Below are 17,539 nucleotides of genomic sequence, written 5' to 3' on the forward strand. Positions count from 1 at the left end.
GGATATTCAGAACTTCCCAGGGTAAATGGCCTAGTTTGGTCTTTCTTCCAAAAATCAGTACTTTGAACATACAACTTTTGCGGGAGGAGGAAAGGGAAAGACTTCCCACACCTCTTTGTGTACTTTTGTGTTAGTTCTGAAACACTAGATATTCACAGGTATAAGATAGGGATGTAAAAGCCTCACCATTAAGGCCCAACTGCTACGATTTTAGCAGTTACAATGGTTACATTTTTAAAACCATTTTTACATCTCTAGTATAAGAATAAAGTATCTAAATGTCTAAAATGTCAGATTTCCTTGACTTGGCTTCTGGACATTAAGCTTCCTGCCTCCAAACAATATCTTCTCTCCAAACTGTACACATGGTAGTGATGGTTCACTTTTTGTCACAGGCTGCTGGGGGAAAATGTTGAGTCTGCCAGTTCCTTCTCCCTTTTTTTTGAGGCAAGTCTGACTTTAGAAATAAAGAGAAAATTGGTACCACTTTGCTAGTGTGCTAGTGGCGATTTATTACTGGGTCCAATGCTTTGTCCTTTACTTGACTTACAGATATGAGATCCTTACTCCTAATGCAATTCCTAAGGGTTTTATGGATGGCAAGCAGGCTTGTGAACGAATGGTAAGCGTTTAGTAATATTTAGATGTAAATCATTTAAGGTTGGCAGCCATGAGTGTGTGTGTGTGTTTCTTCTCTGTGGTAAATAAATAATTCGCCTCCCACTTAGATCAGAGCATTGGAGCTGGATCCCAACTTGTACAGAATTGGACAGAGTAAGATTTTTTTTCGAGCTGGTGTCTTGGCACATTTAGAAGAAGAACGGGATCTGAAAATCACAGACATCATCATCTTCTTCCAGGCTGTCTGCAGAGGATACCTGGCTAGAAAGTGAGTGAATGGGCAACTTAAGTGACCAGGTAGTAAGATTGTTTTTTTTTAAAGTCAAAACATAACCCTTTATTGTTCTAATACATAGATATTTATAAGAAGACTTAACCCAAAGAAGTGTGTTCATGGTGAATGGTACAATCTGCAGTACTAGTTGGTTTCAGGGCAGAGACTGTCAAATAACAAAAATAACACACTTTGCAAGCAGTGAAAGTAGTAACAACCCCCCTTGTATGTGTTGGGTTGGAAGATAAGAGTGAAGGACAGTGTGTATATAAGTGACAGATTTGCATTGCCAAGCTCCCTCCATCCCCTTCTGTCTGTGGAGACAGAGTACAGAATTGGAAGGAGGAGGGACACCCTGACATCAGTGCCCCCCTTCTCTCTCCCACACCCTGCACAGCAAGCAGGAAGCTCCTGGGAGGGCAGCTCCAAGGCAGAAGGCAGGAGCAGCATGACAGTGGGGGAGGGGCAACTGAAGTGCCAGCGCTTGAGAGCTTCCTGGCCAAACCAGTCAGGATCCCCTGTCAGGATCCACAGGTAGATCTTGGAGCCTCTGATCTACTAGTTGGTGACTGCTGTATTAGTGGTTTGAAATATTGAACCAATATTTGGTCAGCTGGTTTATTTTTGGTTCGCAAGAATAAGTGATGCGATCAATATGAAATTGAAATTTTATCTTCAGTACCATTGAATATCTTAATAGAGAGGTAGCCGTGTTAGTCTGGTCTTGCTAAAACAAAAGGAAAAACTATGTAGCACTTCAAAGACTAACAAGATGGTTTATTAGGTGATGAGCTTTTGTGGGCCAGACCCACTTCCTCAGATCATATTCTGGAAGAGAATTGGCATGATCATATATACCAAAGGAATACAATGAACAATTGAATATCTTAATTACCGCTTGTATGGTGATGTATTGGTAGCTTTAAAAATGTAGGTTTTTGAAATAATAGCCTGGATAGGGCAGCAAAAACTCTCCTGCCTCACCAGTATGTCTCAGACCTAACTTGGAGGGACCCACCTCTAGGAATCAAGGGAGAATTCAGTCTCTGAGGCAGTTCATGGGACTTTGGGCACGGAGGGTTGGCTATCACAAGGGTTTTTGTAACGTGAATGCTGATCTCAGGTTTTAGCTTGATTCTTTAGACAAGGAATGATCACTCCTTCTGTTGCCTGTAGATTGAGTTAGCCACTGACAATGAAGCACGTAGTTTAAAAGTGTTCCGGAATGGACACCCTACCTACAAATATACTTTGTTTTCTCTTTCTGCCTTTAGGGCCTTTGCAAAGAAGCAGCAGCAGCTAAGCGCATTAAAAGTCCTGCAGAGGAATTGTGCAGCGTATCTGAAGCTAAGGCACTGGCAGTGGTGGAGAGTCTTCACAAAGGTCGGCTGCTTTGTCACTTTCCTTAGCTTGGGGTTTAGTAGGTGGCACATGAGGCTACACGTCTTCCTCCGTCCGTACAGCTCACTTTCTGATTCCATTGCAGGTGAAGCCTCTTCTGCAGGTTACTCGACAGGAAGAAGAACTTCAGGCCAAGGATGAGGAGTTGCTGAAGGTGAAAGAAAAACAGACAAAAGTGGAGGCAGAACTAGAGGAGATGGAGAGGAAACATCAACAGGCAAGTTGTGCTACAAATCCGTCTTTCATAGTCAGACACTGACCTAGGTTCATGTGTGAACACCCTTTGACATCAGTGGGAGTTCTGTGGACAGAGGGCATCACAAAGCAAGTGACTAACACTCTTATGTTTGTAGTAAGATGAGGGCCTAAAACAAAAGCCCATGTAGCACAGGCCTGGTTTGAGGCCTGAGGCCTAGCTAACAATGGACAGCACTTGGCTAATATAAAGCAAAACTGGGATGACCCTGCCTGACAACAATGAGACCAGACCACTTGTTGATTTCACTCCTTTACCTATGGATCCAAACCTGGCACATCATGCTGTTCCAGAACAGAGGGGCAGGGATTGGAATCTTTTTATTTTTAAACACAGAAAAATGTGATAACAGTCTGATTTTAAGTAATTTTTAGACCAGGAAACTTTCTGTAGACTCCTGTGTTGTGAGGAAACAGGAGTTTATGAAGTCTTTTCTTTCAAAATGGAACTGGATCAGAGTAATGATGAATATAAGCATGTCATATTGGACAGAAATGTTGTATGATGTCATAGATTAGTGTTTGTCTCACTTTTAAAATCTTAATTGTTCATTGTTCTGAAGACAAGAGTTAATATTGCAGAATCTGTAGAGCAGGAAGTAAAATGAATTTAAGTCCAGGGAAAATCATTCAAACCCAGATGAGAGTACAGGTTGGACCTCCCTGGTCTGGCACCTTCAGGACCTGACTGGCCCCAGAGGAAGGATTGTGCTGGACCAGGAGAGATCATTTCTACCCCACCCCCGCCCACTGCTGCTGGCCCTGTCCCCGGCGCTACTGCCCCACCGGGCTTCCTAGCTCCCTACCGCAGCCCATCTGAGCCATGCACTGGGCTTTCTGGCTCCCAGCCCCCGCTGCCAACCAGCTCAGCCATGTGCCTCCCCCCACGCATCACACAGGTTTCCTGGCTCTCCCTACTCCTGGGGGTGTGCTGGGACACTCTGGTGCTGGTTGTCAAAAATTCTGGTTTATAGAGGTGCAAGCTGTAGTGATTTCAGGAGAGTCAGAGGAAGTAGTGAATATCAAATTAGACTTGAGCTTGCTCTTAGAAATGGCAGTAAAACTGCAAAAGAGAATTTGCATAGCCTAAGTAGAGGAATCCTGTCCTAGAAAAAGAAAGCGAGAGTTCAACTTTGTGGGCAATGTCTTAAGCTCGTATGAAGTACCCAAAATAAGGAATGTGTACTAAGATGATGTATGCAGTGTAAAAAGAAAATAGAAAAGAGCTGCACGTTAGATAGCTGAGAAGAAATTCAGAGTGGAGGAACAGTTGACAAGAGGCTGGGCAGACTGATTGCAGAAACTAAGGTGTAAGACACACTGTCTACAAGTATTGAGAAGATGTAAATGTCTTTAATGTAAATTGTTTAAGATGATTTAGGTGAGAATAATTACAAGTAGTGAGTTAAAATTCAAATTAAAATAGGTTAGTCAGATTATCTTGGACCATTTCATCCTGGTAGACCAGATGGAGCTTCCCACTGAGGAGATATCACATGAATAACGAAAAACTGAACAGGACAAAGTTTTAGAAAATACCCCCTAAGAGAGAGTCTAGTACTGTGAGGTAGAGGGTGGACCAGATCAAGAATAGGCCTTTCACTTTTAACTTCTGTGACTTACCAGAGAAGGTTAGATGTTAGTTTTCAACTTCTTCTGTAAAATTTTATCATGTCTATGTTCTCATGTGATGTGTTGTGGTTATGTAGTAGAGAAGCTTGAGTGTTCATTTTTCTGGATCATTTGTAGATTTTAGAAGAAAAGAACATTCTTGCAGAGCAGCTTCAGGCAGAGACAGAGCTCTTTGCTGAAGCTGAGGAGATGAGAGCTCGTCTGGCGGCCAAGAAGCAGGAGTTAGAAGAAATTCTGCATGATCTGGAATCCAGGGTTGAGGAGGAAGAGGAAAGAAACCAAGTGTTGCAAAATGAAAAGAAAAAGATGCAGGCACATATTCAGGTACTTGTCTCAGTAAATGCAATTAGAAGACCGTGTGACCAGAATACTAAAATAATGAGGGTTAGTTTTATTGTTACTGCCAGTAACTTCACCTGGTGGGAATGAAAGGAATGGAGAAGGTTGCTCCTTTGGGACAAGTTGGGGGAGTGAAAAACAATATCCTAGCATCTTGGTTCCATGTTGGACAAATTCTGTGATGTTCACAGGTGTGAAAAGAGAGAGGAGTAGGTAAGGTTTGTAACATCATCCTTCTTGGAACAAATATGGATTTTCTCTGAGGATATGTATGCAGACTCAGAATAAAAAGGCTCTCATGTAAGTTGCACCCTGTGCAGGTGGAGAGTTGATGGCAGCATGGCTCTTGAGGGAGCTTTACAACCTTAAGTGATGTGGGGATTGGGAACTAACACCAGGGGATTGCCTCAGATGTGGAAATATAACTATTTCGTGCTTGTTCATGACCATAGAGAAATCTATTCACCAGATCTTACCAAAGCGTGCCAAGACAGTCTCTTGTTAACTTCAAGTTTCTCAGATTTTCTTTTGCACTCTCCTGGCTGCATTTTGGTGTGGTTTGTCTTGTGTGCCAGACTTGATGTGGGGACTCGTTTCAGGTGTAAAAGGAACCCCCCCGCCCATCTGAAGATCCTGACATTTTTTTTAAAATTTTCCATGTTCATCCTTAGACTGCCTAAGCTCTTAAGTTTTGTGGGAGAAAGTGGTTGAGAAAATACTGTAAATGAATGGAAAATAATGTAATGTTACCATGACGGCAACTGAAGTGTCAAAAAGTGGTGTTAATATCAGCTTATTCACATGTATATCTAGGTGTCCATGGCAGTCTCCAGAAACCCTCTTAGGAGTCTAGATCCTTTGAGGTCCAGCAATCTCCTTTCACTGTTTCTGTTGCTGCATCTTTTTACCCACCTTCCCCATCCACCTATCTACATTTGTGTCTCTGAAGTAGCATTTCTGCTATGCCCCCGTGACAAATGTTACATGATTGCTTGTGTGCGGTGCTCTCTGGGGAAGCTTTGATATCAATTTAGCCTAATATAATGGGGGATGTAAAAAGACATGTGTGAGATTTAAAAAAAATAAATAAAGTGCAATGTTATGGCTGTCATTTCACAGTCCAAGTGATTTGCATTCCTCCTGGGAGCCATATATTCTGCCACATTGTGTGCCTCTATTAAAGTTAATATACCATACAGCAGTGTAGAATGTGTTGGAAAGCAGACATTGAACTTTCTGTAAATCTATAATTGAGATTTACAGTTACAGCTTTGTACTCATGTAGTGCATCCGATCATGACTGTTTAATGTAAAGTTGCATTATACTACGCTAAGGCTCCTATAGTTGAAGCCAGTTTTCATTGGTAGTGCTTTATTCTAGAAAGTGAGGGGCCCCTTCAGAAATAGCAAGCCGTATTGTGCTTTCATTGATGTGAAGTAGGTGGGGAATATGGAAACCACGGTGCAGTTGTACTTGCTTTCTTAGGACCTAGAAGAGCAACTTGATGAGGAAGAGGGAGCTCGGCAGAAGTTGCAACTTGAAAAGGTAACTGCTGAAGCTAAAATTAAGAAGATGGAAGAAGAGATCCTACTTCTAGAGGACCAAAATTCCAAATTTTTGAAGGTGAGAAACCTGTATGTGATGTAAGTAAAACCCTTCCTGTTAGAAGAAAATGTTGGGTTTCAGTGGACACTTCAGGCTTTCTGATAGGGTCAATACGTTTTTCAATGTATTCTCATTCCTTCTAAGACTGCCTTTTGGGGGCAGATCTGAGTTAGGGCTGTAAACTATTTAAAAAGTAACTGGTTAAACATAATTTAACCAGTTAACTGTGTGGAGCAGTCCACCACAATGCAGGCAGGGAGCCATGCCTGCCTCACTGCACTGCGGGCAGAGAGATGCTCCAGCCTGGTCGGGCCGCCAGTTAATGGTAAGCATCATCCCTAGCCTGGACTACTGCTGCCTTTCCTACAGACTGACTGCAAAATACAAAGTTTTTAGTAAGAATCTTTGGGAGTATTTATCATACCTACATTCATGCGCTGCTCAAGAACAATCTCTCGATATCTATCTATATCTATCTATGGCCTAAATTGTCAACAATGGCTTATGGTTTCGAGTGCCCCAATTTTTCAGTACCCAACTTGAGGCATCTTTATGGGAGCTCCAATTTCAAGTATGTTTTTTTTCTCAGCACTTTCAGAAAAGTGTAGAGCACGTACTACCTAAATATGTATCTGGCATGGCATCCCAAATCAGCAATCACAGTTAAAAATGAGGTCTTTCATTATTTGGTAACTATTGGAACTGATTAGTAATGCTAACTTGTAAGCAGTTGAACTAAAGCTTGTACAAAAATGTATGATTTCTATATAGAATTCCTACATTCACTCTTTATTGGTGCCTCAGAGCATTTTCTGTACTCTAACAGTCAATATATATATATTTTTTTATCAACTAGGAAAAGAAACTAATGGAGGATAGAATTGCTGAGTGCACTTCTCAGCTGGCTGAAGAAGAAGAAAAAGCCAAAAACTTGGCCAAACTCAAGAACAAACAGGAAATGATGATCACTGATTTGGAAGGTTAAAGATCTTTTTGAATATGCATTCTAACAACTTAGCACGTGTGATAGAAAGTTAATAGGTCACTTACAGTAAACTGTAGAACCCCTGTTTTATAAACTGATTAGGAATTGAGGAGTTTATAACATTGAACATCTCAAGATTAGAGTGGATACAGTGCTTAAGTTGTAGTATGGCATACTTGATCATTTTGTCTTTCAAACCACTACAGATCAAATTCCAGTTCATTGAAGGCTTTGAAATGTGAATGAATGTTGACTTGTTCTTCATCAGCATCACTTTTTTTAACTGGTTTTTTTTCCCGTGGGGAGCAGTGGTTGTGTAATATGGTCATTCATAAAATTGAGGTTCTTCATTTTGGCTATTGGAAATCATTCATGAAGAACCAAGTCTAAATAACTTTTGCTTGTCTTGATACTCCGTTTATCTAAAATGGTTCCCTTTCTGTTCTTGACACTTGTTTTATATATAATGCTTTTATAAGAAATACCATAAAATGTTTTCTAAGCAGTGACTTACCGAGTCAACTTTGTGTAATCCTCTCTTGTATTTGATTATACAAAACAGCTTCTAGATGTAAAATATCTGGCTATTGTGCAACTTTAACATGGCACTTAATGAATGTGCAAAATTTAAAGTCTGCGTTGCTCTCTGCACCCAAATTTGGAAATGATTTCTCCCCATCTGTACTATGGGCAGCTTTGCTACATATTTTACAGCTGACCTGATCATGCAAGAATTGCAATGTTTGAATCTTCTCCAGTTGGGCAAAAATGGGACTAATATGGCTAGCAGCTGACTTTTTTTGTGCCAAGTTGGAGATACTCAGAGGCCTTAGGAGGGACATGAGTTTACTAATAACTCAGCAGAAAAGAATGCTTGTTTAAACGTGACAGTAAATCAATTTTGGCCATTGGTGGATCATAGGGGGCACTACAAGGACCATTTTTTACAGTGGAAAGCTAAAGTTGATGTGCAGTATGCGCTCTTGTCTCCCTTGCCCAAGGAAAGTGTAGCTGTTTCCTTTCAGTAAATAGCCTATAGTCTCTCCTTGTTAGAGCAATACTACAGATTTAAGAAGGCTAATATAATTCTGATGACTCTAGGTTCCCTCACCACAAAATGGGTGTCACTTAAACACTTCAGACAGAGTCTGTTTCCATTCTTTGTAGTCCAGTGATATAGTCATCTTGTAGCACAGTCCTTGGAGTTCCTTCCTATCTGAATTCCTTAAACCACATTGTTCGCTTGTTTAGTATTTTGGCCCTCCTCCTCCCTGCCATGGAGGACCCTTCATTCTGAGTGTCACTTCTCAAAGTCAGCAGCAGGGAAGTGACTTAAGGATCCCAAGATGCTGCAATATTGCATGAAATCACTGAGAGGTTTTTCTAAATGGAAAATCCCTAGTCGCTGTGCTTCTTGCCACAGAGGTTTGTAAGTTGTTGCTCTGCGCATTCTGTTCATATCATGACCTCTTCCTGCCTCTGTCATTGGGCCAGACCATGGAGTGGGGTCTGATGTAGTCAATGGCTAAATAGGGTGATGCAACAGTATAAGGAAAGGGTTGCTATCCATAGAAGGATGGCATAGAATGGGGAGATAAGGATTTTGAGCTCCATAAGAGAGGGGATTTTTCAATCTCTAAACTGTGTCTCCCAATTGAATACTCGACTGAATTAACCAAATCTTTATGGAAGCAGAGCTCCCCCCAGAAAAACCTTCAAGGGCCTTTCTAATGTGTTTCTGAAGCAGTGTCCACAGGCTTTGTTTTACTGTGTGTCTATCATTTCAAGCTAGCAACTTGCCATAGCAATCAGCTCTATCTGCAGAAGCACAACTCCTGTAATTGCCAGAACTTACTTGGGCTCCACTGCTTCCTTTTTGTTGCTCCATAACTTGTCTGGAGGCAAAATATTTCTTCTGACTTGGAACCACAGCGTTGTCCTTTGGACACTGCGGCTGCATGGGTGTTAAGGCAGGTTTGGGATTCAAATCAGAAATGCCTTTACAGCAGTGAAGTTCACTATTTTCTGAGGATTTTTGAACACCAATGATCTTTCCTTATTCCTGGAGGGTGTCCCTCCTTGTTTCACAGTTCATTGCAGAAGGGTCTTAGAGACAGCTTGCTCATCTCATGATAGTAAACCAGGCTTCTCACAGCTGCCTGGAAAATCTATCAGCTTTATTGTCATAGAGCATCTATCCCGTCACATGGGTTTAGTCATGCCCTGCCCCAAGAAAATCAATCTCTGAGCTCTCATGTCTGCTCAGGGGGATCCCTGTAGTGGGCAAAAAGTGAAGCATTTGAAAGAGAATGAATAAAATAATACCTTGGTGCAGCTCACCATCCTACAGCAAGATGGAGTACTAAGATGTCTTGATAGCAACTTGGGGAGAGCACCTGAGACTTCTGAGGTCTTCCGTGAGTTGAGAGAGACTCTTTGACTAGCACAAGCACTAACACTCAGCAGGGCAGAGTCAGCCTGGTTGGAGAGCCTTCAAATGCTTAATCTGATCCTACAGTTCAACCTAGCATCTCTAAAAGCAGTCTTATTAGTCCTGGTTCAGCATTATCTTGCTATATTCAGTTGTTCAATTTTCATCACATGGTCCAGGGCAAGAAGTACTCAAGTAAAAGAGCAAATATCATAGTTAACTCCTCTTGGAAAAAATCTAGGTTGGCTTACAGTTCCTTTCAAGGTCCAAACCTCATTCCTCGCTGCTTTAAGCGTGTTTGTGGATGGGAAGATAATGATCAGCACAACTAGTTTCTGTGGTAGTTTTCAAAAGTGACTAAGTCTCACTGACTGGGCTCCAAATTGACATAAGAGTTTAAGAAATCTGAGATGGTTTTCACAAAGCAGCACTGCTTTGGCCTGCTGTTCCAAAAGCAACACATACCATCTTTTGACCTCCTGTGATCAGCTGACTTGAATTTCCTGGATCTTGGATGCATTTTGTTGATCACCTTCTCCAGCAGGGCTGTGGAAATTTCAGTAATCTTGCATCTGATCCTGTTCCTGGTTGTCCTTCAGGGCAAGATTGTCCTTTTGTTATGACTTTGAGAAGGAATGCTGAAAGGACTTGAAGTCCCTCAGAAGTCTATCAAGAACAGTGTCACTTGGGTGATCCTACCCTATTCATTGCATTCAAAGGACCTTAAAACATTAATTGGAAAATGGCTCAAAGCTGGCATTCAGGAAGTGCACAGACTAGTAGAGACCCCTTGCCCAGGTAGTCAAAACCCACTCCAGTCCCCATATTGTCAGAGGAGGAGGAAGCATCAGTAGTGGCTAAGCCTTGTGTATGTGGTGCTCTCCAAACATTCACGGAAGTAAGTCTAGGATGAGCACACGGGCTTTGGCTTCTGACTTTGGAATGAAGTTCTGTCAGAGCTTTTTCTGGAAATTTGAAAAAGGGAGAAAATATTTCTCTCCTCCGCACCTCCGACAGGTGATTATAGGGCCCTGAAGTTCATGTCCACTTTTGTCCTTTTCAAGTGTTTCCGGTAGTTCTAAAGTTAAAGACCAGACAGCCTGTTGTTCTTTGTGATGTCTACAACAAACTTTAATTATATTTGCCTGAAAACTCAACAGAGTGCTAACCAAGAGGAACTTGGGAATGGGACCAAAAGAATATATTATTTCCCCAGCGTAGGGAAGTAGACTAGTCTAACGACATATTACTAATCAGAAATGAAACTGGAAATGGAGAAGCACCAAAATTCTCCTACCTGATTGTTCCAGAGAAAAGGGAAAAAGCTAGGCGGTCTGCTGTCTTGACCTTTATGCAAAGCAGACTTTTACAGAAAGAGAATTAAAATTATCCTTGTACAGGTGCTAAAAATTAATAGTTTTATCATTCAGTTGTCTTCAATAAAATTGCTAGTTGTAGGATTTTTGCCATCTTTTTATACAACGTGCTGAAAGAATTCTACTGAATATCTTTTCATCCTTCTAAAGAGCGACTGAAAAAGGAAGAGAAGACCCGTCAAGAACTGGAAAAAGCTAAAAGAAAGCTTGATGGCGAAACAACAGACCTACAGGACCAAATAGCTGAGCTGCAAGCTCAGATTGAAGAGCTAAAGATCCAACTAGCCAAAAAAGAAGAGGAGCTGCAGGCTGCTCTTGCCAGGTAGAGACTGTTGGGGCTTGTGGTTGGGTAAAATCAGTGGGATTTTCTCAGATTTACTTTTCATCCATTTACAAGATTATACTGATTAAGTTTGGAAGTAGGGAAAGCTAGTACAGCGTGAGTTACTGATTTTTATTTTGAGTCTGCAGCAGTTTCCTATCTAAGTTGCTCCTGTATTACAGACTAACTGTAAAGCCAGGAAAGCATTAAAAGCTGCAAATTGGTTCTTTCTTTACACCTATGGCATGTCTACACAGCCTGTAGCAGTGAGCCCTTCAGCCCAGGCTAACACGCCTGGGGTTGACACGAGCACTCGAAGAATAGTTCTGTAGACAGCTCGATGGTAAGCATCAGAGACAGAGCTCTGTTCTGAGCTGCAGCTTCATTATGCAGACGTACCCCAAGGCACCTCTGGATTGCCAGGGGAGCATAAAGGGGCCTTAGTGTAAATGAGAATCTAGCCTTGCCAGTATGTTTCTCTTTACTACAAACTGCAAAAGAGGAAGATGTTTTGCATTTTTGATATCATTACTCTGCAAAAGAACCTTTAACTTACCAACCCACGTCACTTTAAACCGATTGCAATTGGCACATTCCAGTTCAGTATCAAGAGAGCAAAACAGTGTAATCATAAGTCTCATAGACTTTAAGGTCAGAAGGGACCATTATGATCATCTAGTCTGACCCCCTGCACAGTGCAGCCAGTGGCTTTGCCATTCCTTAGGAAATGTTCATGAGTTTGCATGTTTTCTCTGATACTGTGTAAAATTCTGCACAACAAGAAATTGGCTTGGGGAGTGCCTGTCTGTGTGTGACGTTAAAAAACATTGGTTTTGAGGTGGCTGACTACATTCTAAATTTAACTTCTGATTATTGATATGGGTTCTGGAGCACCAAAATGTACTCCGGCTCCATTGTTCTACCAAACAATCAGGTTAAAAATAAATCTGTTTTGCCCAAGTGGATGAATTGTTTTAAAATCTCTCAATTTCCCATTCAGTTGCCTATGAGATTGAACGTGGCAGAAGAGCTGGTATGGAACAGCTTTCTCCCCTTCCAGGCTGTTGGGCCTTCAAAATCAACTTTCTGCTGGCTCTCCCCACTGAAGTGACTATTTAAAATAATCTTGATGTTTTGGTGAAGTTTCTTACCAAAAATTCCTATCTTAGTCACAGTAACGCAGCTCCCCCTCAATACATTTTTAATAGTCTGTAACTTTAAAAACAATGAGCAGTTCCATGGCACCTTAGAGACTAACATATTACACATGAAAGCTCATGATATAAATATATTTGTTAGTCTCTAAGGTGCCACAGAACTGTTAAAATGTAGTGTGTAATATTGATTGTTTTTATGACTCATAATTTAGAAGTCTTAGTATACTGATTGAGAGATGAATTCGAGGGGGAATTTAGAATAGGTTGGAGGATTGGACATAAGGTAACTTTAATGCCCAACATCCCTAAACAGTGTGTCTCTTAATAGAGGAACCAGTCTCAGTACAGAAAACGTGTTTGATTAAAGGGGCCTTTTGATTTTTGATGTTATAAGTAACATCTGTTTGGCCCTTAATTCCAATTCCACTATGAGAACTGATGGCCAATAAGTTTTATTACATCTTAGCTTTTTTTTTTTGCCCATGCCTTATCCTATGCTCGTATTTAACAGAGGTGATGAAGAAGCTGTTCAGAAAAACAATGCACTGAAAGTAATACGAGAGCTACAAGCTCAGATTGCAGAGCTCCAGGAAGACCTAGAATCTGAGAAGGCATCACGCAACAAGGCTGAAAAACAGAAGAGAGACCTAAGCGAGGAGCTGGAGGCATTGAAGACTGAGCTGGAAGATACCTTGGATACCACTGCAGCACAGCAAGAATTGAGGTGGGGTGATGTGTACATTTAAGACCACAATAATGAAACATTTAAAGAGAAAAAAGTTACATGAAATATCTTTATGAAATAACCTTAGCTTGAAGCTAATTTCAGTAAAGATTTTTGGCTTTAATATTTTTCCATTATAGCTCTTACCAGCTGACAATTGCAGAGTGTTCTACTAAAACCCTAAGTACTCTTTGAGGAAGGAAAACATGAATTGCAAAAAATACAGATGGGAAACTGAGAGGTGAAGTGACTTGTCAAGGTCCTACAGTGAGTCTGGTAGACCTGGAAATACAATCCAGGTCTATCAACTCTAGTTCATTAATTGTGAAACCAATTCTTTGTTTTCCCCTCCCCTCCCTCTCTCTCCCCCCTATCACAGATGTGAATTGTGAAAACTGCTGTATTGTGCTGCTGGGGAAACAACTCGAACACTTCATGTAGATAGCAGGAGACTAAAGTTCAAAAAGAAAATTGATGGAAATGAGGCATAAACTAGTCTGTAAAATGTTGAGCTTTAATAATATATAGTAAACATCAGAGTTATGAACACCAGAGTGGTGAAATGACCAGTCAACCATATGCCTCATTTGGAACTGAAAGTACACAATCAGGCAACAGGAGAGACAAAAAAAATTGTAGTACTGTAACAGAAAACTACCAAAAAATTGGAAAACAGCATGTTTCTTCTGTACAGTAAAGTTTCAAATCTGTTAAGTGTATGTTCAGCTGTAGACTTTTGGAAGAACAACTGTAGTGTTTTGTTCGGAGTTATGAACAACTTCCATTCTCAAGGTATTTGTAACTGAGGTTCCACTGTATTCCGATGCTTTTTCCAGAACAAAACGTGAACAGGAAGTGGCTGAACTGAAGAAAGCTATTGAAGAAGAAACCAAGAATCACGAAGCTCAAATACAGGAAATCAGACAAAGACATGCTACCGCCCTGGAGGAGCTTTCTGAACAACTTGAACAGGCCAAAAGGGTGAGAGCCAAATACACTTCTGTCAAATACCATCACTCTTCTCCCTTTGTCCCTAGAGCTGTTACAAAATAACAGGAAGCTAGAATCCTAGCTCAGATACCAACCAGTTGATCATTCCCAAGGTCCATCTGAAATCTCCCTGACAAACTTGGAAGTGACACAATTAGGGTCCGTCTAGACTACATGCCTCTGATGACAGAGGCATGTAGATTAGGCTACCCGGCATAGGAAAAAGAAGCGGCGCTTTAAATAATCGCCGCATAATTTAAATTAAAATGGCTGCCGCGCTGAGCCCCCACGAGGCATAATGGGGTGGACAACAAATGCCTTTGATGTTGACCACAGAGCGTCCAGTCTAGCGCACTGAGCCGACAAACAGCTGATCTGCTCAGCGCGGCAGCCATTTTAATTGAAATGAAGCGGCGATTATTAAAATCGCCGCTTCATTTTCCTATGCCGGGTATCCTAATCTACATGCCTCTGGCGACAGAGGCATGTAGTCTAGACATATCCTTAGAGACAGTCTATTGTACTAGGTGGTATTAGCTGCATACAAGGTACAACAGTCTGCAAGCTCATTTGAGACACACTTCTCAGAATGTATACAATGCAGACAGACTATTTTCAGAGAAAGTGATGGTAATTTGGGGCCTAGAAAAAAATCCTATTTGGCTAAATTAAGGTATTGTAGATGCTTCCATGTACAATTCTGACAATGTGCTTGAGTTGTGACCCAAATATCCCTTTTGCTCTGGTCCTAGATGTCTTTAATTCAAGCTGCCAAATTGCACAGTGGTGACTGATAATATTTGATATGGGATTGTTTGTAACTTCTTATAGGAGAAGGTGTGGCTAATGTAAAAGCCCAGGTCCTCTTTATATGATTCAAATGACTGGACAGTGAGCTAGACAAAGAAATTAGGTGGGGAGGGGGTCCTAATTAGTTGGGAGGAGGGCAATGCAGATGACTTACCTCTGCATCCCCCCTTTGGGAGCGAGGCCTTGAGCATTGTCTGTCTGACCTATTTACGGTGACTTCAGATACTCAAGGTATGTCTACACTTCACCATTATTCCAGAATAACGGCCATTACTCCAGAAAAACAATACTAGAGTGCGTGCGTGCCCATGTGTGCTCCACTGCTGCTATGTTGAAATAGCTCTTCACCAGGGCCATTCTAAAGTTATTCCTCCCCGAGTCTCCTGGGGCTCTAAATCAAAATAGCGCATCCACATTAGGGGAGTTTGCCTCATACTCATTTTGAGGCTTTCCTGTAGTATGGATACTGTGTTTTGAAGTAAGCTATTCCAAAATAACCTTGCAGTGTAGATGTACCCTCAGATGGGTTAAATAAGTGGCTTTCACAGCCATGAGTGTGCTGGTTCTTAGCTGAAGCTCTGTGAAACTTGTGACCACAGGAAAAACCTTGCATGGGGTTTGAGGGACAAAAACCAACCAGAGCCCTTTCTGGAAGTGGGGGATGATCTTTGCTAATCTTGTTAGTGTGCATTTAGGTTCTTTTATCAGTGTAGCATGTTCTCGCTAACTCTTTCTTATTAAGACTAAAGCAAAAGGAAAAAATATGTAGCACTTTAAAGACTAACAAGATAGTTTATTAGGTGATGAGCTTTCGTGGGCCAGACTCACTTTTTCAGATCATATTCTGAAAGAGAATTGGCATGACCATATATAACAAAGGAATACAATGAAGAAAGTGAACACATTATAGATTAACAAATCAGATTTTAGAACAGAAGGTGGGGTGAGGGAGAGGAAAGGAGGAAATAACTTATTGCAAGTCAATGAGTGGCTAATCTGGAGTTACTAGGACTATATCAATAGATGGGGAAGCTGTCTTTGTAACGTGTAAGGTAATTAGCGTCTTTATTTAGCCACGTTCGTAACGTCTCAAATTTGAGCATGAATGAAAGTTCTGAAGTTTCTCTCTCTAAACTGGTGTTAGTTTCTTTGAAGTAAGATGCATGTTGTCAGGTCTTCAAGGGAATGCCCAGGTAGATTAAAATGTAGACCAACAGGTTTTTCTTTGTGAAAGATGTCAGATCTCTGATTTGTGTGCCTTGATTCTTTGGCGAATTGACTGAGTAGTCTGTCCAATATACATTGCAGGGACACTGCTGACATATGATGGCATAAATCACGTTGCTGGATGAATAGGAATATGAATCCTTGATCATATAACTGACATGGTTAGGTCCAGTGATTGCGTCAGAGTAGATATATGGACAAAGTTGCAATGGGGTTTGTTGCAAGGGAAAGTTCCAGAGTTAGTATTGATGTGGTATATCCTGTGGTTGTTAGTAAGTATCTTCCTGAGGTATAACTATAGCTCTCCTAAAGACAACCACCTAACCTCAGGAAGATACTTACTAACAACCACAGGGCACATCACATCAATACTAACCTTGGAACTTTTGTAGGAAAGTGCCTGATGGAGAATCACGTGAAGTGCTAAAACTTTTGTTTTCTCTTTCGCAGTTCAAAGCAAATCTTGAAAAGAACAAGCAAGGCCTTGAGACTGACAACAAGGAACTAGCCTGCGAGGTGAAGGTATTGCAGCAGGTCAAAGCGGAGTCTGAGCACAAGAGAAAGAAGCTAGATGCTCAGGTACAGGAACTATTTGCCAAAGTGTCAGAAGGAGAGAGGATGAGGGCAGAGCTGGCAGAAAAGGCTAACAAACTGCAGGTAAGGCACTTTTACCCTTACCCCCCTTCTTTCTTTTTTTTCTTTTTCTTTCTCTCTCTCCACTCTGCTCATCTGAGGAAGTGGGTTTTTCCCATAAACACTCATGCTACAGGACTACTCCTTGTTTTTGCAGGTAAGATTGACAATGATGACTTAATCATAGAATCCTAGGGCTAGAAGATGCCTCAGGAGGTCGAGTCCAGCCCCCCCTTCTCTGGCATGCTCTTACAACCACAAAATCCTACTCTAATTGGCAAATGAGCAGGGAATTAACATCAGGCATGTGGAGAAGTGACTGTAGAACACAGATAAACTTTTAAAACATTGAACATTTTAGTCTTATATCATCTGCTATAATCAAGGACTCTGCAAAACCATATCTCACAATGACTGAGCTAGATGTGCATAGTATGTGGTCAGTGTGAAACCTGAATCTACAAATCCACTCCTTGAATGATCCTGCTTAGTCACAGGTGTTGTTGACGTTACTAGTAGAGGCCAAAATTATTTAGCTTATTTCTTCTTTTTAAATCCAGATATGGAATTTCTCCTGATCAAACTCTGACTTCAGTAACATGGAAATTATATGAATAATGTGAAAAGCTTGTACAGCATACAAGAGAAGTTCACATAAATATAAGGAAAATAATCTAAGACCATTGTTAGGGATTTCCTACATGTTAAAAATATGAAATGTTTTACCAGTATAAAACTTTAACCTTATCCCAATAG

General features: G+C 41.1%; 1 protein-coding gene across 3 annotated transcripts in view; it reads left to right on the plus strand.

Moving 5' to 3' along the window:
* Nucleotides 1–17,539, plus strand: part of MYH10 (myosin heavy chain 10) — a 144,483-nt gene that overhangs the window by 103,980 nt on the left and 22,964 nt on the right. For all 3 annotated transcript variants that reach the window (XM_075903462.2, XM_075903463.2, XM_075903464.2), the window contains 11 exons: nt 553–622; nt 729–889; nt 2,170–2,278; nt 2,382–2,513; nt 4,301–4,507; nt 6,009–6,146; nt 6,985–7,108; nt 11,071–11,242; nt 12,911–13,123; nt 13,960–14,104; nt 16,601–16,807. In XM_075903462.2, the coding sequence (XP_075759577.1) occupies nt 553–622; nt 729–889; nt 2,170–2,278; nt 2,382–2,513; nt 4,301–4,507; nt 6,009–6,146; nt 6,985–7,108; nt 11,071–11,242; nt 12,911–13,123; nt 13,960–14,104; nt 16,601–16,807 (1,678 nt within the window). The remainder of the gene's footprint in view (nt 1–552; nt 623–728; nt 890–2,169; nt 2,279–2,381; nt 2,514–4,300; nt 4,508–6,008; nt 6,147–6,984; nt 7,109–11,070; nt 11,243–12,910; nt 13,124–13,959; nt 14,105–16,600; nt 16,808–17,539) is intronic.

Source organism: Pelodiscus sinensis, chromosome 20 (genome assembly GCF_052426305.1).
Source record: "Pelodiscus sinensis isolate ZL-2025 chromosome 20, ASM5242630v1, whole genome shotgun sequence".
Classification (NCBI taxonomy): domain Eukaryota; kingdom Metazoa; phylum Chordata; order Testudines; family Trionychidae; genus Pelodiscus; species Pelodiscus sinensis.